The sequence below is a fragment of the Panthera leo genome, chromosome C1, assembly GCF_018350215.1.
Source record: "Panthera leo isolate Ple1 chromosome C1, P.leo_Ple1_pat1.1, whole genome shotgun sequence".
NCBI classification, from domain to species: domain Eukaryota; kingdom Metazoa; phylum Chordata; class Mammalia; order Carnivora; family Felidae; genus Panthera; species Panthera leo.
The window spans coordinates 24157051-24181705 of NC_056686.1; the positions used below are offsets into that span (position 1 = coordinate 24157051).

General features: G+C 40.7%; 1 protein-coding gene across 3 annotated transcripts in view; it reads left to right on the forward strand.

Annotated features, from left to right (window-relative positions):
* The window catches only part of KPNA6 (karyopherin subunit alpha 6), a 66850-nt gene that overhangs the window by 25833 nt on the left and 16362 nt on the right, over nucleotides 1-24655 (forward strand). For 2 of the 3 annotated variants that reach the window (XM_042953620.1, XM_042953622.1), the window contains exon 1: nucleotides 4249-4353. The exons of the other annotated variant lie outside the window; for it this stretch is intronic. In XM_042953620.1, coding sequence (XP_042809554.1) covers nucleotides 4335-4353 — 19 coding nt within the window. In that variant the 5' untranslated portion in view covers nucleotides 4249-4334. Of the gene's footprint in view, nucleotides 1-4248; nucleotides 4354-24655 lie in introns of those variants that run through there. 3 annotated transcript variants of the gene reach the window in all.

The window sequence follows — 24655 nt, forward strand, 5'->3', positions numbered from 1 at the left end:
TCTGTCTCTCTCTCCCCCACCCCACCCCAAAATAAAGAAATAAACATTTTTAAAAATAAATACGGGGTACCTGGGTGGCTCAGTCAGTTAAGCCTCTGACTTTGGCTCAGGTCATTATCTCGCGGTTTGTGGGTTCAAGCCCCATGTTGGGTTCTGTCCTGACCCCTCAGAGCCTGGAACCTGCTTTGGATCCTATGTCTTCCTCCCCCCCCCCGCCCCCCACTCTCTCTCTTTAATATTTATTTATTTTTGAGAAAGAGAGAGACAAAGCATGAGCGGGGGAGGGGCAGAGAGAGAGGGAGATCTCTTTAGACAAACATCTTGGCAGTTTTCAGTTGCTCCCTCTTCGTATGAGTACTAATTAAAGAATCGATTGCCAGTAATTCTCAAGTTAAAATGACTGAGTACATAGATCAGTATAGACAGAACCTAGTCTAAAGGCAGGAGCCAAATTGAATAGAAATATATGTGTGTTGCCGGGGCGGGGGGGGGGGGGGGGGGGTTGGAAAGAAGGGAATTCTCAGAGGTTGGATGAAAAGTGGATGCCTTTAGAATTAGAGGGTCTAGATCCCAGTCCCAGGTTCACAATTTTTTTTAATATTTATTTTTGAGAGTGAGAGAGACAGAACATGAGTGGGGAGGGGCAGAAAGAGAGGGAGACACAGAATCCGAAGCAGGCTCCAGGCTCTGAGCTGTCAGCATAGAGCCCAATATGGGGCTTGAACCCACAGACTGCGAGATCGTGACCTGAGCTGAAGTCTGGCAGCTTCTCCAACTGAGCCACCCAGGCCCCCCCCCCCCCCCCCCCCCCCCCCCCCCCCGCCCTGGGTTCACAATTTAATAGCTGAATGATCTTGTGTGAGTCATAACACCTCTGAACCTGGCTCCTTAGCTATTAATTGCTATTTAATTACTGTTCTCAAACCAAGAGTTTAAAACAGCTGATTTCACCCTAGCCTCTGTCAGATTTTGTTTGGCTGGCACAATGTTGTAAAAACTGAGTATGAAGGCAGTCCCTGATGTAATATTATAACTGTCCTGTAAAACCTGGGATGTGAGCAAATTTGTTTCTTTATCGGAGATGGAGTAGCCCCCAACTGAGAATTCTGATGGATTTGCTGCTACCAATAGCTTACCTTTTTGGGAAATGAGAAGAACCTGGAGTTTGCAATCAAATAGGTCAAGGTTGATGGATTAGCTTCCTGGCTTGTTACCCTCTGAGTCTCATTTTTCTCATCTGTAAAATGGATTCTCAAAATTATTGTGAAGATCAGATATTATGTCTACAAAAAGCTTGGCACATTAGCAATTGTTACTAGCCTGCTAAGGCTGTGGACTCTATATCCTGGTATACTCTTATTCCTTTCTTTTCTTTAAATGTTCATTTATTTATTTTTGATAGAGAGTGAGTGTGAGTGGGGTAGGGACAGAGAGAGGAAGAGAGAATCGCAAGCAGGACTTGGCTCAATCCCATGAACCGTGAGATCATGACCTGAGCCAAAATCAAGAGTCAGACGCTTAACTGACTAAGCCACGCAGGCGCCTCTCCTTTCCTTTAAATTAACTGGAATATGGCCGTAGTGGAGTTTTTGTATTTGTTTTTGTTTTGTTTTTTTAATGTTTGTTTATTTTTGAAGGAGAGAGAGAGTGTGAGCCGGGAAGGGGCAAAGAGAGGGAGAGACAGAATTTGAACCCTGCTCCAGGCTCTGAGCTGTGAGCACAGAGCCCGATGCGGGGCTTGAACTCAGCAGCCATGAGATCATGACCTGAGCTGAAGTCAGAAGCTTAACGGACTGAGTCACCCAGGCGCCCCTGGCCATAGTATTTTAACCCAGGATTCTTTGTGTGTGTGTGTGTGTGTGTGTGTGTGTGTGTGTGTGTGTGTGTGTGTGTGTGGAGAGAGAGAGAAAGCGAGCACGAGCGAGAGCACGTGCTAGCTTGCATAAGCAAGGGAGAGGCAGAGAGAGAGAATCCCAAGGAGCCTCTGCACTCTCAGCACAGAGCCTGATGTAGGGCTTGATCCCAGGAACTGTGAGATCATGACCTGAGCTGAAGTTAACTGACTGAGCCACCCAGGGGCCCCCAACCCAGGAATCTTATGTTGATACATATTAGCTAGATAATTCCTAGTGAAAGGTATGAGAGGCCAACTAAAAAAAGCCATTTTTTTAGCCTAGGAGGAATCAGATTTCTTTCTTGAAGGAAGAGGCCTTAAATTGAGAGATAACCATTTATCTTTTTTATCCCTCTTCCCACTATCATTAACTAACCTTTAATGCATCATGATGAGTTGTAAAGCTTCCTAATTGTAGCATATGCCCAACAGTGAGTCTGCATGATTTAAAGCCTCAGCTCATCCTTGATGCCCAGGCAGCTACAATGACATTTCTTTAGAAAGCTTCCTTCTGCAGTGATCAGCGCCCACTCAGCTTAACACCAGGGCAAGGGAACTGATTTGAAAGGACTGACTGCTTCGTAGTGTTCCAAGTCCCATCTCCGTTGAAGATTGTCAGGTCATTACCTAGAAAATAATGCTAGTTCCCTTATTTACTAAATATAGCTCTTTTGGGCTTTTTCTAGGCAGATGCCAAGTGATTGCTTGGTAGCTTTTTGAAGTACAGACCATGAACATAAGGCTTTGATTTGGAAAGTCCTAGAGCCAGCAGGTATACAGGATGTGAGCTTGAAGGTGTAGTAGAATCATTCCCATCCCACACACAGGACAGCTGGCTATATGTAGTATGCCTTTTTCTGAGAACATGTGCATAATTTTAAAGTTGTATGAATCTCAAAAGAGACTCTGGGGGCACCTGGGTGGCTCAGTCAGTTAAGCATCCAACTTCGGCCCAGGTCATGATCTAGCAATCTGTGAGTCTGAGCCCCATGTCAGGCTCCAGGCCTGGAGCCTGTTTCAGGTTCTGTGTCTCCCCCTCTCTCTGCCCCTACCCCACTCATGCTCTGTCAAAAATAAATAAACATTTAAAAAAATTAAAAAAAGACTCTGATTCTATCAGTCAGAGCTTATATTATTTTGCTAGGGCTGCCAAAACAAAGTACCACAGCCAAGATGTTGTAAACAACAGGAATTTATTTTTCCACAGTTCTGGAGGCTAGAATTCCGAGATCAAGATGTCAGCAGGGTTGGCTTTTTCCGAGGCCTTTTTCTCTCTTTGGTTTATCAGTGGCTGTCTTCATGTTCACGTGATGTTTTCCCTCTGTGTGCATCTATATCTTAATCTTCTCTTTATAAGGACCCTAATCATAATTGGATTAGGGCCTTACCCCAGTATCCTCACTTTAAAAATACCCTGTCTGGGGGCGCCTGGGTGGCTCAGTCGGTTAAGCGGCCGGCTTCGCCCAGGTCATGATCTTGCGGTCCGTGAGTTCGAGCCCCGCGTCGGGCTCTGTGCTGACAGCTCAGAGCCTGGAGCCTGTTTCAGATTCTGTGTCTCCCTCTCTCTGACCCTCCCCCGTTCATGCTTTGTCTCTCTCTGTCTCAAAAATAAATAAACGCTAAAAAAAAAAAAAAAAAAAAAAAAATACCCTGTCTGGGGGTGCCTGGGTGGTTCAGTCGGTTAAGCATCTGAGTTCAGCTCAGGTCATGACCTTGCAGTCCTTATGTTCAAGCCCCCCATTGGGCTCTGTGCTGACAGCTCAGAGCCTAGAACCTGCCTCAGACTCTGTGTCTCCCTCTCTGTTTGCCCCTACCCTGCTCACACTCTGTCTCTCTCTCTCGAGAAAAAAATAAACATTAAAAAAATAAAAAGACCTTGTCCGCCGGAACTTCAAAATATGAGTTGTAGGCAGGGTACAATTCAGGACATAACAGTGTGTGTGCCTGTTTTGTATCATTGCTCGTCCCTTGGTTCCAAAAGTTTAGAGAGTACACTGTAACATTAGCCACTTATTTCCTAAGAAATGGGAGGTATAACTTCAGGGACCTATTCACTTTGAGAGAATTCCTTGACTAAGAAAACCCAAAGGCTGTCTAAGACAGTCAGGTGCTAGAAAAGGTTATTTGTATTCTGGATTTCTTAATTCAGTCTCTGCAAGTAAGGGAGTGCATGATGAAAACAAACCCTTTGCCTGTTGGTCCCTAAATGAGAGCCCAGCATTCCTTTGGTTGCTGATTCCAGATATGCTTCTGTGGTTGTTCCTTCTTCCAATCTAACCTCCCTTGCCTGCCTTCTCCGATGAAGTCACAAGCAAATATTTGTGATGGTTTCTTGTCACCATGGTGACTAAAGAAGCACATCTTGGTTCTCCTTCCAGCTTTGTTGTCAGCTTTGCTCGAAGGAAGGGACAGCCCCCTGGGAGAGCCCAGGCTCAGAGTCATGAAAAACCATGTGTCAGGTAATGGGGGACAGCGGTCCACAGTCCTGCCTTTAGGAATCTGTCCTGTGCCTGTTAGTCTCCAGGCACAGGGGTAATCAGTAACCCCAAAGGGAGGCCACTGCATTCCCCTAGAATGTTTTTTTTAAATAATAAATTCACTTGGGACTTGCCAAGTGGGTGTGTAGGCTTGCACATTTTAAGACCCTACCGCTGCAGTTGGTTCACCGAGCTACTTTACAGAATGACGGTGCCTTCTCTGAAGTTTCATTTCCTCAGTTTCTCTAGCTCCGGAATTCAGCTCTTTCTTCAACTTCCATTTTCATTTCTCTTTCACTCAGATTCTCTTAATAGACTCTTCTCTCCCCCCCCCCCCCCACTCCATTTATGTACTTCCTTATTCTGTTTCCACCCCCAACATGATTTCCTGGTTGAAGAAGCAGCCCCCATCTTCTTAGGAGATTTCTTTTTAAACTCTCGTTACGATCCCCCAACCATGCTACAAAGGGGGCAATCTTAGTTGTTCGTTCTGTGTGCCTATAAAACTTATTTTTCACCCCATTAGCAATAAATACTCTTGAATTCAGAGAATCAGAAAGGCCTCTAAAGGACTTATGGGTTAACATAATCAGCTTCACTTTCATCAGGTCTTTAGATAGTGAGATTGTTTTAAAAATGTAAATATTGGGGGGCGCCTGGGTGGCTTGGTCGGTTAAGCGTCCGACTTCGGCTCAGGTCATGATCTCACGGTCCGTGAGTTCGAGCCCCACGTCGGGCTCTGTGCTGACAGCTCAGAGCCTGGAGCCTGTTTCAGATTCTGTGTCTCCCTCTCTCTCTGCTCCTCCCCTGTTCATGCTCTGTCTCTCTCTGTCTCAAAAATAAATAAACGTTAAAAAAAAATTTTTTTTTTAAAAATGTAAATATTGGGTAAGGTATGATAAAGCCCCTCTGACCACAGGAAGAGACAGGAACGCGGCATGGAAGGAATACATTTGTTACACTCACAGGTCTCAAAGAGGAAGCCACTGCATGCGTGCAGGGTCACAGAAGAAATACATATGTATATATATACATATGTATATATATTGTCTGTGTGTGTGTGTGTGTGTGTGTGTGTGTGTGTGTGTGTGTGTGTGTGTTTTGAGAGAGAGAGAGAGAGAGAACACACAAGCAGGGGGAGGGCAGAGAGAGGAGGACAAAGGATCCAACATAGGCTCCACACTGACAGCAGCAAGCCCAATGGGTGCCCAAACCCACAAACTGAACCGAACAGTGAGATCATGACCTGAGCCGAAGCTCAACCCTAGGCCAGAGACTTTATTAAGGTTTCTGAGGGAAAGTGAAGGCAGGGCAGAGTAAACTGTTTAGGACTGGCAACTTTGAATTAATCCAAAGGATTTTGGTCTGTAGGAGTGGTTTCTACTTGCCTACTACCTCACCAAGAGATATTAAAGTGAAGGAATATTGTCTCCTGGGTGTATAGATAAGGTAGAGGAGGAGATATGGCTCTGGACTTTGCTGTTAGGCAAGTTGTTACCTTTAGGCATTAGCCATGGGAGGGGCAGTCTGTCCCTGGGTCTGTAAAGGTCCCAAATGCTGAAACATCAAGAACACAATGTAATGGGCACCTGAATGGCTCAGTTGGTCAAGTGTGTCCCCTCTTGGTTTTGGCTCAGGTCATGATCTCACAGTTCATGAGTTTGAGCCCCATGTCAACTTTTTTAAGTGCCAACACTTAAAAAAGAACACAGAAAATAAGAAAATAGAGTTAATACAATTGTCTCTGTAACTGGTGAATGCAAATAGACAAATATGGTATCTAAAAAAACGTATAGAACAGGGATTCGGTGTTAGTTTTAATTGGCAGAGGTATGCTGCAGTTAAAACTTTGGTAAAGGGGGGCTCCTGGGTGGCTCAGTCGGTTAAGCATCCGACTTCGGCTCAGGTCATGATCTCACGGTCCATGGGTTCGAGCCCCACATCGGGCTCTGTGCTGACAGCTCAGAGCCTGGAGCCTGCTTCAGATTCTGTGTCTCCCTCTCTCTCTGACCCTCCCCTGTTCATGCTCTGTCTCAAAAATAAAATAAACATTAAAAAAAAAATGTTTTTAAAAAAAGAAAACAAAAAGCTTTGGTAAAGAGGCGCCTTGGTGGCTTAGTTGGTTAAGCATTAGTTGGTTAAGCATTGGACTCTGTGCATCATGACAGCTCAGAGCCTGAAGCCTGCTTTGGATTCTGTGTTTCCCTCTCTCTCTGCACCACCCCCAACCCCCACTCCCCTGCTTGGACTCTCTCTCTCTTTCTCAAAAAAATAAACATTAAAAAATTTTTTTTTTTAATTTTGGTAAAATATAACATAACTCACCATTTTAGCTTTTTAAAAAAATTTTTTTGGTTTATTTTGAAAGAGCTCACACACAGGAGGGGCAGAGAGAGATAATTCCAAACAGGCTCTCACTGTCAGTGCAGTGACCCTGGGCTCAAAGTCAGCGAACCGTGAGATCATGACCTGAGCTGAAGTCAGACACTTAGCCAACTGAGCCACCCAGGCGCCCCATTCAATTTTTTTAGATATACAAAAGTGTAGAATTTACAGTCCCACCAGAAATGCACCAGATGCTAATTTCTCCACATCCTTGCCAACACTTGGTATTTTGTTTTCTTTTGTCTTTATTATAGCTATTTATTAGGCATGAAATCAAATCTCATTGTAGTTTTGGGTTTGTTTTTTTTTTTTAACGTTTATTTATTTTGGGGAGAAAAAGAGAGCACAGCAGGGGAGGCGTAGAAAGAGAGAGGGAGACACAGAATCAGAAGCAGGCTCCAGGCTCAGCTGTTAGCACAGAGCCTGACGCGGGGCTCGAACTCACAAACAACAAGATCATGACCTGAGCCAAAAAGTCAGACACTCAACCTTCTGAGCCACCCAGACACCCCTGTAGTTTTTTTTTTTTTTTATTGTATTTTTTTTTTTAATGTTTGTTTATTTTTGAGACAGAGACAGAACATGATCAGGGAGGGGCAGAGAGAGAGGGAGACACAGAATTGGAAGCAGGCTCCAGGCTCCTAGCTGTCAGCACAGAGCCTGACATGGAGCTCAAACTCATGGACTGCAAGATCATGAACTGAGCCAAAGTTGGAAGCTTAACCGATTGAGCCACCCAGGCACCCTTCATTGTAGTTTTGATTTGCATTTCTCAAGACTATGTTGAGCATCTTTCCATATGCATATTAGCCATTTATGTATCTTCTTTAGAGAAATGTATACAAATTATTTGTCCATTTTTAAATTGGGTTGTCTTTTTGTTGTTGAACTGTAGAAATTCTTTGTATATTCTTGATATTAAATCCTTACCAGATACATGACTTGGAAATAATTTTCCCATGCTGTAAGTTGTCTTTTCACTTTCTTGTTAATGTCTTTTGTTGCTTGTGTTTTTGATGTCATAGTAAAAGAATCTATTGCCAAATCCAAGGCCATAAAATTTTTTTTTCTATGTATTATTCTAAGTATTTTATGGTCTTAGCTTATATTTAGGTTGTTGATCCATTTGGAGTTAATTTTTGTGTATGGTGTAAGCCTGGGGTCCAACTTCATTCTTTTAGATATTAGTTGTCCCAGTAATATTTTTTGAAGAGAGTATTCTTATTCCGTTGAATGGACTTGACACTCTTATCAAAATTATTTGGTTGGCCATAGATGTATGAATTTATTTCTACACTGTCAATTTTATTCTATTTATCTGTATGTTTATCCTTATCCCAGTACCACACTGTTCTGATTACTGTAGCTTTGTAGGAAGTTATAAAATCAGGAAGTGTGAGTCTTCCAACTTTATTATTTAAGAGTATGTTGTTAGTTTCCACATATTTCTGAATTTCTAGCTTCATTCTGTATGGTCAAATTTATTGAGAATTTATTGAGACTCTTTGTGGCCTAACATGGTCTGTTCTGGAGAATGTACCATGTACACTCGAGAAGGTATATTCTGCTATTGTTGGGTGGAGTGTTCTATGTCTTTTTAGGTCTGACTGATTCATAATGTTGTTGAAGTCCTCTGTTTCCTTATTAATCTTCTATTTAAGTATTCTGTTCATTATTGAAAGTGGTGTATGGAAGTCTCCAAGAACTATCGTAGAACTATTTTTCCCTTCACTTCTGACCATGTTTGTTTGCTTCATATATTTTGGGACTCTGTTTTGGTGCATATATGTTTTATAATTATTATATCTTCTTAATGAATTGACCGTTTTGTCAATATATAATGTCGTCCTTGATCTCTCATAAGAGTTTTTGACTTAAGGTTTTTTGTCTGATATTGGTTAGCTATTGCAGCTCTCTTTTGGCTACCATATGCTTGAAATATTTTTAAAAAATTTTTTTTAATGTTTATTTATTTTTGAGACAGAGAGAGACAGAGCATGAACAGGGAGGGTTAGAGAAAGGGAGACACAAGAACCTGAAGCAGGCTCCAGGTTCCAAGCTGTCAGCACAGAGCCCAACGCGGGACTCAAACTCACAGACTGTGAGATCATGACCTGAGCCAAACTCGGATGCTTAACCGACTGAGCCACCCAGGCGCCCCGCTTGAAATATTTTTTTCCATCCTTTTACTTTAAACCCATTCGTGTCTTTGGATATGCAGTAAGTCTTTGTAGACAGCATATAATAACTTAAGAGTTTAATCCATTTACACATATTACTCTGATAAGGAAGGACTTCTGGCATTTTATTCTTTGTTTTCTTTAGGTCTTCTACTTTTTTTGTCCCCCTCTTCCTCCAGTTACTGCCTTTTGTGTTTAGTTTAATTTTATGTGTTTAGTTTAATTTTATGTAGTGAATGGTTTTGATTCCCTTTCCATTTCCTTTCGTGTTTATTTTTTATTTCTATTTTGTATATGTATTTTTTTAGATGGTGTGGTTACCATGGGGATTACATTTAACATTCTAAATTTATAGCTATATAGTTTGAATTGGTACCAACTTCAAAAAATCTGTTTCTGTACAGCTCCAATTCCCCCTTTATGTTGTTGCCGTCACACAAATTACATCTTTACACGTACCCATTATATGCCCAGTAACATACATAAATTTGTAATTAGTTTATACACTTGTTCTTTAAATCATGTAGGAGATAAAAAGCTGTTACAAACCAATAATACTGATTTTTATATTTACCCATATAGTTACCTTTATTGGTTTCAAGTTACTGTGTAGTGTCCTTTCATTTCACTTCATTTTCAGTTTAAAGGACTCTCTCTAGCATTTCTTGTGGAGCAGGTCTCATGGTAACACACGCTGTCAGCTTTTGTTTATCTAGAAGTGTCTTAATTTCTCCCTTGTTTTTGAAGCACAATTCTGTCAAATGTAGAATTCTTTGGCTTTCTCCCCCCTTTCAGTTCTTTAAATGTGTCATCCCAATGCCTTCTGGCCTTCATGGTTTCTAATGGAAAATTGACTTGTATGTGATGAGTCACTTCTCCCTTGCTGCTTTCAAGATTCTCTATGTCTTTGGCTCTCGATAGTTTGATTATGTGACTAGATGTAGATCTGAATTTATCCTCCTTGGGATTCATTGAATATTTTTATGGGTAGATTCATGTTTTACATTGAATTTGGGAGGTTTTCTGCTATTATTTCTTAAATTTTTTCTGTCCCTTTCTTTTCTGTTTCTTTGACTCCCGTAATACTTTTTGGATATGCTTGTTGGAATTCCATGGACTCCATTGGCTCTGTTACTTTTCACTCTTTTCTCTCCTCAGAGTACATAATTTGTGTTCCTGTCTTCAAGTTTGTTGGTCCTCTTGTTTGTTCACATGTGCTATTGAGCCCCTCTAGTGAATTTTTCATTTTAGTTATTTTTCAACTAACTTTACTTACTTTTCAACTCCAGAACTGCCTTTTTTTTTTTAATTAATTAATTAATTTAAGTAATCTCTGCACCTAGCATAAGGCTCAAACTCACAACCCCGAGATCAAGAGTCACATGCTCCTCTCAACCAAGCCAACCAGACGCCCTTCAACTCCAGAACCTCTGGTTGATTCTTTCTCTATTTGTTGTTCTCATTTTGTTCTGCATTGCTTTCCTGATTTCCTTTAGTTGTTTGTCTTTTTTTTTTTTTTTTTTTTTTTTAGTTCTTTGTATTTAAGACAGTCGTTTGAAAGTCTTTGTCTACTATCTCTAGTAGTAGGGATAGTTTCTTGTCAATTTATTTTGTCCCTTCAAATGGGCCATACTTCCCTGTTTATCTCCATTATTGGCTTATTACCTTTAAAGAAGTTTCTTAATGGGAAGACTTTATTTTATATGTACTTACATGTTTACCATTTCTAGTATCCTTCCTTTTGTAAAGATCTGAGTTACCATCTGGCATAATTTTCCTTCTACTTAAATGTAGTATTTCTTTAAAAAAAATTTTTTTAATGTTTATTTATTTTTGAGAGAGACAGAGACAGAATGGGAGTGGGATAGGGGCAGAGAGAGAGGGAGACACAGAATCCAAAGCAGGCTCCAGGCTCCAAGCTGTCAACACAGAGCCCGACACAGGGCTCGAACCCATGAGCTGGGAGATCATGACCTGAGCCGAAGTCAGACGCTCAACCAGCTGAGCCACCCAGGTGCCTCTATTTATTTTCAATTGAGAGAGAGACAGAGTGTGAGTGGGGTAGAGGCAGAGAGAGAGGGAGACACAGAATCCGAAGCAGGCTCCAGGCCCTGAGCTGTCAGCATAGAGCCTGACATGGGGCTCGAACTCACAAACTGTGAGACTATGACACAAGCCCAAGTCGGACACTTAACCAACTGAGCCACCCAGGCACTCCAGCTGTAGTATTTCTTCAATGCCTGTCTGCTAGAGACAAAGTCTCAGGTTTTGTTTGAAGAAGTCGATTCCTATTTCATTTTCATTTTTTGAAAGTATTTTCATTGGGTATAGAATTCTAGTTTGACAGGTTTCCTTCAATACAATTTCGTATTTCATTATCTTCTGACTTGCATAGTTTCTTTTTTTTTTTTTTTAAGTTAATTCATTTTGAAAGAGAGAGAGAGAGAGAGAGTAGGGGAGGGAGGGGCAGACAGCAAGGGGGAGAGAGAGGATCCTGAGCAGGCTGTACACTGCCAGCATGGAGCCCGAGCCCGATGTGGGGCTTGAACCTGAGCTGAAACCAAGAGTCAGTTGCTTAACCACCTGAGCCACCCAGGCTCCCTGACTTGCATAGTTTCTGACAGGAAGTCAGGTCATTCTTATCTTTGGTCTTCTGCATGTAATGAGTCATTCTAGCTGTTTTTAAGATTTTCGTTATCACTGGTTTTCAGGAATTTGACTATGATGTCCCTTAGTGTGATTTTCTTTGTTTTTACCATTCTTAAGGTTTATCATGATTTCTTGGGTTTATGGGATCAAGTTTGGAAATGTTTCACTCTTTGTTTCTTCATAAGTTTTTTGTCAACTTTCCTCACCCCCCACTTTTTCCCCTGTGAATGCAGCTACAGATAAATTAGGCATTTGATAAACATCGCATGAGCCACTGTGGCATCATTTTTGGTCTGTCTCGATTGATTTTTCTTCTTTCTGTGGGTGTGTCATGTTTTTCTGCTTCTTGGCATATCTACAAGTTTTTAATTGGATTTTTGATGTAATTTTTATTGTCTTTTTTTTTTTTTTTTTGAAGGATGTAGAGCCTTATAGGTAGTTGTTACATTCTGCCCACTTGATCAGTTGAAGTGTTGTTTGGAAGCTTTGTTAGTAGTCTTGTCTAGGGACTTTCCCCCCCCTAAGTTTTATATATTTAAGTAATCTCTACACCCATCGTGGGGCTTGAACTCACGACCCCAAGATCAAGAGTCCCGCACTACTCTGATGGAGGCAGCCAGGCACCCCTCTAGGGATAGTTTGATCTTACTCTTAAGGCATAGCCCTTTTTAGGGTTCACTGTATGCCCTGAGTGATCAGTGAGGAATCTCCATTCTGATTCATCAAATGCTTTCCAGCCCTGTGTGAGCTCTGGGAACTGTTGAGTTTTCAGCTTCCCCGTTGCTCTTTGCCTGACTCGTGAAGCTTCTTCACCTCACACCTGTACATCCTTAGTCTCTATCCCAGATTTAAGGGAACCCCAAGCAGATTTCCTGAGCTTTTTTTTCATGTATTTTGCTCTTCTCTGGAACTCTGCCTCACAATTTCCAGCTGTCTTAATCTCCTTGATCTCTTTCCTCAACTAGTGAGATTGGTTTGCTCTTTGGTAACCGTCTTCCTGCTCAGTGGTCTAGAACGTGCCTCCAGGCAGAAAGCCAAGGAGATAAGTTAGGGCTCACCCTCTTGGGGATCACAGATTTTCAGTGCCTTGTGTCCAATACCTGAAACAAGTTTACAGCAGGAGGATAAATCCAATCCCTGTTATTCCACCATGGCTGGAATGGAAGTGATAGCTATATTTGTAATGCCTAACAAAATAAGACAGAAAGGAATTATAAGGAATAATTAAAAAACAACAACAACATGGGGCACCTGGGTGGCGCAGTCGGTTAAGCGTCCGACTTCAGCCAGGTCACGATCTCGCGGTCCGTGAGTTCAAGCCCCGCGTCAGGCTCTGGGCTGATGGCTCGGAGCCTGGAGCCTGTTTCCGATTCTGTGTCTCCCTCTCTCTCTCTGCCCCTCCCCCGTTCATGCTCTGTCTCTCTCTGTCCCAAAAATAAATAAAAAACGTTGAAAAAAAAAATTTAAAAACAACAACAACAACAACAACAGGAACTGGTGTTCAGACAGACTGTTCTAAATGTATGTACCTCTAATAAAATTGTCATAAAATATATAAAGCAAAATAAAACTACAGGGTGAGATGGATACATTTACTGTTGATAAGTCAAGAAAAAAGTTAGTAAAGTAATAGAAGAGTTGAATAACAAGGTGAACAACTTGATTTAATGGACATATGGTTAATAGAATGCCATGCACAACTATTAAAGAATACAGATTTTTCTCAAGCACACATGGGGCACTTACATAATTTGTATACATATTGAGCCGAAAAAGCAAATCTCGATATAGATGGTTCCTGACTTATTATTATTTTTTAATGTTTATTTATTTTTGAGAGACAGAGCATGAGGAGGGGAGGGGCAGAGAGAGGGAGATACAGAATCCGAAGCAGGCTGAGCCCGGCGTGGGGCTCAAACACGTGAACCGTGAGATCACGACCTGAGGTGAAGTCGGATGCTTAACCGACTGAGCCACCCAGGTGCCCCAATGGTTCCTGACTTATGATGGTTCAACTTACAATTTTTCTTTTTTTTTTTTTTTTTTTTTTTTTTTTAATTTTTTTTTTCAACGTTTTTTATTTATTTTTGGGACAGAGAGAGACAGAGCATGAACGGGGGAGGGGCAGAGAGAGAGGGAGACACAGAATCTGAAACAGGCTCCAGGCTCCGAGCCATCAGCCCAGAGCCTGACGCGGGGCTCGAACTCACAGACCGCGAGATCGTGACCTGGCTGAAGTCGGACGCTTAACCGACTGCGCCACCCAGGCGCCCCAACTTACAATTTTTCAACTTTACTATGATATGAAAGCGGAAACACATTCAGTTGAAGCATTACTTTGAATTTTGATCTTTTCTCAGGCTGGTGACATATGGTACAATACTCATTCCCAATCCTGGCCAGCAGCAGTGAGTCACAGCTCCCAGTCAGCCACGTGATCACAAGGGTACACAATTGATAAACTTAAATCATTCTGTACCCATACAACCATTCCTTTTTTCACTTTCAGTGTAGTATTCAGTAAGTTACATGAGATAGTGAATATGTTACTATAAAATAGGCTTTGTGCTGCATGATTTTGCTTGGCCAACTACAGGCTAAAAGAGTATTCTTAGCACATTTATGGTAGGCTAGGCTGAACTATGATATTCAGTAGGTTACGTGTATTAAGTGTATTTTTAACTTAACCAGGATCATCTTAACAGTGGGTTTATCAGGACATAGCCCAGTCATAACTCAAGAAAGATCAGTAAATTTAAAAGAATCCTTGAGACTCTGATCACGGTGTGATTAATTATATTAGAAATAAATAACAGAGGGGCGCCTGGGTAACTCAGTCGATTAAGCATCTGACTTATGCTCAGGTCATGATCTCACGGTTCATGGGTTCAAGCCCCGTGTCAGGCTCTGTGCTGACAGCTCACAGCCTTGAGCCTGCTTTGGATTCTGTGTCTCCCTCTTTCTCTCTGCCCCTTCCCTGCTCATGCTCTGTCTCTCAAAAATAAATAAATACTAAAAAAAAATTTTTTTAAAGAAATAATAACAGAAAAGTAAGTCCCCAAACATTACTGATTAAAAAAAAACACTCATGGTTCAAATAAAACCAAGGGAAATTTGGTATTCAGAAGTGAATTACAATGAAAATATTATTTTGAAGGAAATTAAAAAGACTTTTAGGAAGATAATAAGCAAAATACAAAGTCTGAATATTAATGACTTAGGTACACAGTTTAGAAAGAAAAGTAGTAAAGAGAAAGAAATCATACAGTAGAGAGAGGATTAACAGGCAAAATTTGGATCTTTCAGAATAAGATTAGTCAAATCATAAGATTTCTAAAGAATAAAAGAGGATACAAATAATATTAGAAATGAAAAAAAAAAGAACTACAAGTAACTAAGGAAATTAAAAAGAACATTAACAACTTTATGCACACCATTGAAAAGACAAATTCCTAGAATAACATAACTTAATAAAAGTGACTCTAATAGGATGTCTGACTAGCCTTATAATCATGACATATATTAAATTAGCAGCAAAGACTGTTCTCACAACGAAAATGCCAGATCTAAGTGGTTTTACAGAGGAGTCTTGCCAATTTTTTAAATTAATTCATTAATAAAAATTTACATCCAAATTAGTTAGCATATAGTGCAACAATAATTTCAGGAGTAGATTCCTTAAGGTCCCTTACCCATTTAGCCCATCCACCCCTCCCACAATCCCTCCAGTAACTCTCTGTTTGTTCTACATATTTAAAAGTCTCTTATGTTTTGTCCCCCTCCCTGTTTTTATATTAGTTTTGCTTCCCTTCCCTTATGTTCATCTGTTTTATATCTTAAAGTCCTCATATGAGTGAAGTCATATATTTGTCTTTCTCTGACTAATTTTGCTTAGCATAATACCCTCTAGTTCCATCCACATAGTTGCAAATGGCAAGATTTCATTCTTCTTGATTGCTGAGTAATACTCCATTGTGTATGTATATATGTATACACACACACACACACACACATATATATGTGTATATATATATATATACACACACACACAAACACACACACACACACACACACACACACACACACACACACCAAATCTTTATCCATTCATCCATCGATGGACATTTGGACTCTTTCCATACTTTGGCTATTGTCGATAGTGCTGCTATAAACATTGGGGTACATGTGCCCCTTCAAAACAGCATACCTGTATCCTTTGGATAAATGCCTAGTAATGTGGTTGCTGGGTCGTAGGGTAGTTCTGTTTTTAATTTTTTGAGGAACCTCCATACTGTTTCCAGAGTGGCTGCACCAGTTTGCATCCCCACCAGCAATGCAAGAGATCCTTTTTCTCCACATCCTCGCCAACATCTGTTGTTGCCTCACTTGTTCATGTTAGCCATTCTGACAAGCGTGAGGTGGTATCTCATTGTGGTTTTGATTTGTATTTTCCTGATGATGAGTGATGTTGAGCAGTTTTTCATGTGTCGGTTGGCCATCTAGATGTCTTCTTTGGAGAAGTGTCTATTCATGTTTTTTGCCCATTTCTTCACTGGATTGTTTGTATTCTGAGTTTGATAAGTTCTTTATAGATTTTGGATACTAACCCTTTATCTGATATGTCATTTGCAAATATCTTCTCCCATTCTGTCGGTTGCTTTTTAGTTTTGCTGATTGTTCCCTTCACTGTGCAGAAGCTTTTTCTTTTGATGAGGTCCCAATAGTTCATTGTTGCTTTTGTTTCCCTTGCCTCCAGAGATGTGTTGAGTAAGAAATTGCTGTAGGAGTTTTGCCAAATTTTTAATAAATAAGTTATTTAACTCTTCTTACTTCCAGAAAACAGGAAAAGAGGGGATACTTCTTTTGATAATTACACCAAAGAATAATATGAGAAGCTCCTATACTTTTCTTTTGTCCTCATGAATAAGGATACAAAAATTCTAAACAATATTAAAACATAAACAGCAGTATATAAAAGGTGTAATTTATCCTGACCAAGTGGGGCTTATCATGGGTAGTCTGTAGTCTGGGGCACCTGGATGGCTCAATCTATTAAGTGCCTGACTTCAGTTCAGGTCATGATCTCAGGTTTATGGGTTCAAGCCCTGCATCAGGCTCTGCACTGACAATGCAGAGCTTGCTTGGGATTCTCTACCTCTCCCTCTTTCTCTCCCCTCCCCCACTAGTTATTTTTCTCTCTCTCTCTCTCAAAAGGAAAGGAAATCTATAGTTTGGGGCACCTGGGTGGCTCAGTCAGTTAAGCGTCCAGCTCTTGATTTTGGCTCAGGTCATGATTTCACGGTTCATGAGATCGACCCCCATGTAGGGCTCCACAATGAGTGTGGAGCCTGCTTGGGATTCCCTCACTTCCACTGTTTCTGTCCCTTCCCCCTTTCTCTCTCTCAAAAAGAAAAAAAAAATTTTTAAAAACCTAAAAAAAAAAAAAAGAGAGAATCTTAGTTCAGTTCATTCATTATGCCTTTTAAAGAGAAAAACCATATATCATCTCAGTAGATGCAGAAAAGTGATTGGATAATATTTAACAGTGGGGCTCAAACTCACAAACCATGAGATCATGACCTGAGCTGAAGTTGGACGCTTAACCGATGCAACTGAGCCACCCAGGCGCACCATTTGTGAAGAAAATTTTAAATCTATTGAGTAGCATTAACGAAAACAAACTAAGGGCTCCTGGGTGGCTCAGTCGTTTAAGCATCCGACTTCGTTTCAAGTCGTGATCTCACGTTCATGGGTTTGAGCCTCATGTCAGGCTCTGTGCAGACAGCTCGGAGCCTGGAGCCTGTTTCAGATTCTGTGTCTCCCTCTCTCTCTGCCCTTCCCCAACTCACGCTCTGTCTCTCTCAAAAATAAATTAACATTTAAAAAAACATAATAGTAATAAAAAGGAAATCAAACCAAAAAAGGGAGGGTGAGGGAAAGACCCACATGACCTCATTTCGTGAATATGGAATTTCAATACTGGTAACAGTAGTTCTGATTTAAATCCCAATAGCATTTGTTTAAGGTTTGGCAAGCTGATACAGATTTTCTGAAACTCAAAAAAGAGCCAGCCCACTTCTCAAGGTTTATGATTGGAGGACCAGCTCTACCAAATGAAGAGATTTGTTAAAACTTTATTTAAAAACTGGGATAGGGGCGCCTGGGTGGCTCAGTCGGTTGAGCGGCCGACTTCGGCTCAGGTCATGATCTCGTGGTCCGTGAGTTCGAGCCCCGCGTCGGGCTCTGTGCTGACAGCTCAGAGCCTGGAGCCTGTTTCAGATTCTGTGTTTCCCTCTCTCTGACCCTCCCCCATTCATGCTCTGTCTCTCTCTGTCTCAAAAATAAACGTTAAAAAAAAAAACAACTGGGATATTGGAGGGATAGAGCATGTGACTCTTGATCTCAGGGTTAAGCTTGATCTCCATGTTGGTCTAGAGATTACTTTAAAATAAAATCTGTTGGGGCGGCTGGGTGGCTCAGTTGGTTAAGCATCTGACTTCAGCTCAGGTCATGATTTCATGGTTCATGAGTTCGAGCCCCACATCAGGCTCTGTGCTGACAGCTCAGAGCTTGGAGCCTGCTTCGGATTCTGTGTCTCCCTCTCTCTCTGCCCTGACCCCACTCACACTCTGTCTCCCTCTCTCAAAAATAAATAAATGTTTAAATAAATAAATAAGATAAAATCTGTTAAGGGCCTCCTGGGTGGCTCAGTCAAGTGTCCAACTCTTGATTCAGCTCAGGTCATGATCTCGTGGTTCGTGAGTTCAAGCCCTGCGTCTGGCTCTGCGCTGACAGTGTGGAGCCTGCTTGGGATTCTCTCTCCCTCTCTGCCCTTTCTCTGCTCATGCTGTCTCTCAAAATAAATAAATAAACTTTAATTTTAAAAAATCTGTTTAGGGGCGCCTGGGTGGCTCGGTCGGTTAAGCGTCCGACTTCAGCTCAGGTCACGATCTTGTGCTCTGTGGTTCGAGCCCTGCGTCAGGCTCTGTGCTGGCAGCCCAGAGCCTGGAGCCTGCTTCCAATTCTGTGTCCCTCTCTCTCTGCCCTTCCCCCATTCATGCTCTGTCTCTCTCTGTCTCAAAAATAAATAAACGTTATAAAAAATATATATGTTTAAAAAAATGTGATTGAAGCAAGATAGAAATTGACCAATAGTAGAGATTCTAACACTAAACTTGGTCACAGAGGGTGATTTTCTTGACGATAGGAGTGGCATAGTAAATAAACCGTGCTAGGACAGTTGATTTTCCACATGGAAAAAAATGAAATTGAATCCCTATTTCATATATAGACATAAATTCATAGATGAAACATTTGCATGTAAAAGGCAAACTTTAAAACCTCTAGAAGACATAGAGGCAGGCGCCTGGGTGGCTCTGTCATTTAGAGCGTTCCACCTTGAGCTCAGGTCATGATCTCAGCGGTTTGTGGGTTCGAGCCCTGCGTTGGACTCTTTGGGAGCCTGGAGCCTGCTTTGGATTCTGGATCTTCCTCTCTCTCTGCCCCTCCCCCACTTATGCTCTGTCTCTCCGTGTCTCAAAAATAAATAAATTGGAAAAATAAAAATAATACCAAATAAATAAAATCTCTTGAAGACATAAGAAGCTATCTTTCTGACTTTGGGAGCATTAAAGGATTTATTAAATAACAAAAAGCTAAGAATAAAAGAACATTTTTAATTACATTATAATGAAAAACTTCTTGTTAACTCCATAAGGTGAAAATCAAACTAAAAAGCTTCAAACTGCTGGAAGATATTTGAAGACACTTTATTTATTTGTTTGTTTGTTTGTCATTTTGAAAGAGAGAAAACAAGTGGGGAGGGACAGAGAGAGAGGGAGACAGAATCCCAACCAGGCTCCACACTGTCAGCACAGAGCCTGATTCAGGACTTGAACTCGTGAACCGTTGAGATCAGGACTTGAGCCAAAACCAAGAGTCGGACGCCTAACTGACTGAGCCACCCAGGTGCCCTGCTGGAAGATATATGTAACACACATAACCAACAAGTGATTAACAACTAGAATATCTAAAGAGCTACAAATTAATAGGAAAGGGGCTAGTAATTCAATAGAAAAATATTCAAAATACACAAATGGATTTTTTACAGGAGAAACATAGCTAATAAACATGAAATCTTACCTCATTAGTAATCTGGGATGTGCAAATCCTTATCTCAGTGAAAGACCTTACTATACAGAGTAGATTGGCAAAAGTGAAAATTCCGGGTAATAAGGTATATATCAACAGAAGCCTGTTGTGTATTGCTAGGATAGTATAAATTGACATCACATAAAGATGTGGTTTATATATACAATGCAATACTGCTTGGCAGTGAGAAAGAATGAAATCCTGCCATTTGCAACATGTTTGGAACTGGAGGATGATATGCTAAGTGAAAGAAGTCAGAAAAAGATACATGTTTTCACTCATGTGGAACTGGAGAAACTTAACAGAAGACCATCGGGGGAGGGGAAGGGAAAAAATAGTTTCAAACAGAGAGGGAGGCCAACCATAAGAGACTCTTAAATACAGAGAAAAACTGAGGGTTGATGGGGGGGCAGGTAGGGGAGAGGAGAAAATGGGTGATGGGTATTGAGGGCACTTGTTGGGACAACCACTGGGTGTTGTATGTAAGTGATGAATCATGGGAGTCTACCCCCAAAACCAAGAGCACTGTATGTTAACCAACTTGACAATAAATTATATTGAAAAATAAAGTGGCGCCTGGGTGGCTCGGTTGAGTGTCCGACTTTGGTTCAGGTCATGATCTCACGGGTCTTGTATAGGGCTCTGCGCTGACAGCTCAGAGTCTAGAGCTGATTCTGCCGCAGATTCTGTGTCTCCTTCTCTCTCTGCCCCTTCCCTGCTTGTGCTCTGTCTCTCTCTCAAAACTAAGTAAACATTAAAAAAATATATATAAATATAAATTAAAATTTCTCTTAATGAAATGAAAAAAAATTTAAATGTTGGCATCACATGGAAGGCAACATGGTACTAGTTCATCAAGTTTAACATTAACCTGCCTACAGCCCAGCAATTAATTCCTTAGAGTTCTCAAAGTGTGATCTGCACAATATTTCAGAGGACCTGGGAAGTGAAGATTAAAATGTTATCTGCCGATGACATGATATTATACATGGAAAATCCGATAGACACTACCAGAAGTCTGCTAGAACTGATACATGAATTTAGCAAAGATGCAGGATACAAAATCAATGTACAGAAATCAGTTGCATTCTTATACACTAATAATGAAGCAACAGAAAGACAAATAAAGAAATTGATCCCATTCACAGTTGCACCAAGAAGCATAAAATACCTAGGAATAAATCTAACCAAAGATGTACAAGATCTGTATGCTGAAAACTATAGAAAGCTTATGAAGGAAATCGAAGAAGACATAAAGAAATGGAAAAACATTCCGTGCTCATGGATTGGAAGAATAAATATTGTCAAAATGTCAATACTACCCAAAGCTATCTACACATTCAATGCAATCCCAATCAAAATTGTACCAGCATTCTTCTCAAAACTAGAACAAGCAATCCTAAAATTCATATGGAACCACAAAAGGCCCCGAATAGCCAAAGTAATTTTGAAGTAGAAGACCAAAGCAGGAGGCATCACAATCCCAGACTTTAGCCTCTACTACAAAGCTGTAATCATCAAGACAGCATTGTATTGGCACAAAAACAGACACATAGACCAGTGGAATAGAATAGAAACCCCAGAACTAGACCCACAAACGTATGGTCAACTAATCTTTGACAAAGCAGGAAAGACTATCCAATGGAAAAAAGACAGTCTCTTTAACAAATGGTGCTGGGAAAACTGGACAGCAACATGCAGAAGATTGAAACTAGACCACTTTCTCACACCATTCACAAAAATAAACTCAAAATGGATAAAGGACCTGAATGTGAGACAGGAAACCATCAAAACCCTAGAGGAGAAAGCAGGAAAAGACCTCTCTGACCTCAGCCGTAGCAATCTCTTACTAGACACATCCCCAAAGGCAAGGGAATTAAAAGCAAAAATGAACTACTGGGACCTTATGAAGATAAAAAGCTTCTGCACAGCAAAGGAAACAACCAACAAAACTAAAAGGCAACCAACGGAATGGGAAAAGATATTTGCAAATGACATATCGGACAAAGGGTTAGTATCCAAAATCTATAAAGAGCTCACCAAACTCCACACCCGAAAAACAAATAATCCAGTGAAGAAATGGGCAGAAAACATGAATAGACACTTCTCTAAAGAAGACATCCAGATGGCCAACAGGCACATGAAAAGATGCTCAACATCGCTCCTCATCAGGGAAATACAAATCAAAACCACACTCAGATATCACCTCACGCCAGTCAGAGTGGCCAAAACGAACAAATCAGGAGACTATAGATGCTGGCGAGGATGTGGAGAAACAGGAACCCTCTTGCACTGTTGGTGGGAATGCAAATTGGTGCAGCCACTCTGGAAAACAGTGTGGAGGTTCCTCAAAAAATTAAAAATAGACCTACCCTATGACCCAGCAATAGCACTGCTAGGAATTTACCCAAGGAATACAGGAGTACTGATGCATAGGGACACTTGTACCCCAATGTTTATAGCAGCACTCTCAACAATAGCCAAATTATGGAAAGAGCCTAAATGTCCATCAACTGATGAATGGATAAAGAAATTGTGGTTTATATACACAATGGAGTACTACGTGGCAATGAGAAAGAATGAAATATGGCCCTTTGTAGCAACATGGATGGAACTGGAGAGTGTGATGCTAAGTGAAATAAGCCATACAGAGAAAGACAGATACCATGTGTTTTCACTCTTATGTGGAGCCTGAGAAACTAACAGAAACCCATGGGGGTGGGGAAGGAAAAAAAAAAAAAAGGGGGTTAGAGTGGAAGAGAGCCAAAGCATAAGAGACTCTTAAAAACTGAGAACAAACTGAGGGTTGATGGGGGGTGGGAGGGAGGGGAGGGTGGGTGATGGGTATTGAGGAGGGCACCTTTGGGGATGAGCACTGGGTGTTGTATGGAAACCAATTTGACAATAAACTTCATATATTGAAAATAAAAATTAAAAAAAATAAAATGTTATCTGCTGATTCAAAATGGATCAAAGACTTAATTGGTAGAAACTGAAACTATAAAATTCCTAGAAGAAAACATGGGAAATAAGACCTTGGTTCTTGCCAATGATTTTTCGGATATGACACCAAAAACACAACAAAAGCAGAAATAAACAAGTGGGACTACATCAAACAAGAAAGCTTGAACCAAAATGAAAAGGCAACCTATAAGATGGGAGAAAATATTTGCAAACCATGTATCTGATAAGGAGTTAGTATCCAAAATATATAAGGAGCCCATACAACTCAGCAACAACAACAACAACAAAACCCCCCAAGTACTCCAATTAAAAATGGGCAAAGGACCTGAATAGACGTTTTTCCAGAGCAGACATAGAATCGCCAACAGGTACATGAAAAAAGTGCTTAACATCACCAATCATCGGAGAAATGCAAATCAAAACCACAATGAGATACCACCTCACACCTGTTACGATGGCTATTATGAAAATAGATTAATTAAATAACGAGCTAAGCGGCAAAGAAAGACAAATACAAATACATGTACATGTAGAATCTGAAAAGACCAAACTCCTAGAAACAGTAGATTGGTGGTTGCCAGGGGTGGGATTGGGGAAATGGATGAAGGTGGTCAACAGGTACAAACTTTGGTTGTAAAGTGAATAAGTGCTAGGGATCTAATGTATAGCTTGTGACTACAGTTAACAGCACTGTATTATATACTTTAAGGTTGCTAAGAGAAAAATAAAGGCTGCCTAGTATTCTGTTGGGGTGCCTGGGTGACTCAGTCAGTTAAGCATCCAATTCTTGATCTCAGGGTCATGAGTTCAAGCTTCATGTTAAGCTCTGTGCTGTGCATGAAGCCTACTTAGGTAGACAGGTAGGTAGGTAGGTAGATATGTAGATAGAGCGAGTGCGTGCACGCACATGCGTTCGTTGCTCCTTCGGTCAAGCATTTGACTCTTGATTTCAGCTCCAGTCATGATCTCCTCGTTCTTGAGATCTGAGCTGTCAGCCTGGAACCTGCACTGGATTCCCTCCCTCCCTCTCTGCCCCTCCTTTCCTCTCACTCTCTGGATAAATAAATAAACTTAAAAAAAAAAAAAAAAACAAAACAGGTTATAGATCACTTATATCTCTATAGCTGGAAAAAAGTTGTAAAGATGTTATTTGCTGTTTTTACTATTTTGACATTTGTACTGCAAAAGTAGTACAAAAGCAATGATGGGAAAAGTTCTGGTGTCTTAGCACAAATCAACACAGTGGCACCAAAGTGTACTAGTAGTCTGTATATTTGCCACTAGCTTACTCACTGTTGGGGAAAAAAATTGCTATGTCCTTGATGCAACAGGACAAATCCAACCTTTGAAAATGTGTCTGGAGGAAGATCGCCTGTGGTAATTAAGTTACTAGCTAAATTAGACGCTTTATAAATTGAAACTGTTTTTAAGGAAAAAAGAGACAAACTGGAAAACAGACTTAACTTAGACAACAAACTGATGGTTACCAGAAAGGAAGTGATGGCAGGGGCATGGGTCAAATAGGTGAAAGGGACTAAGAGCACACTTACCTTGATGAGCACTAACTAGTGTATACAGTTGTTGAATCACTATATTGTACGCTGATATAACACTGTAATTAATAGAACACTACTTGTTAACTATCCGAGAATTTTTTTTTTTAATTGCCGCTATTTTCACGTGACTGAATGACAGACTATTATTCAGACTTAGATATTGGGCAGATGTTTTCTCAACATGCATGCCATTCAGGATAGCATTTTCCTTTTGCCTGGAGTTGGGGTGGGGCTGGAGGAGCCTGTGATAGAATGAGAGCCCACAAGTAGATTCAGGCATATTGGTAATGTTCTAGTTTAGATTTGGTGGTGGGTTTACAGATGTTCATTGTATTATTTTGCTTGGTAACATTATATTTCATCTCTTCGTTTTTATCAAATATTACAGAATTAATTAAA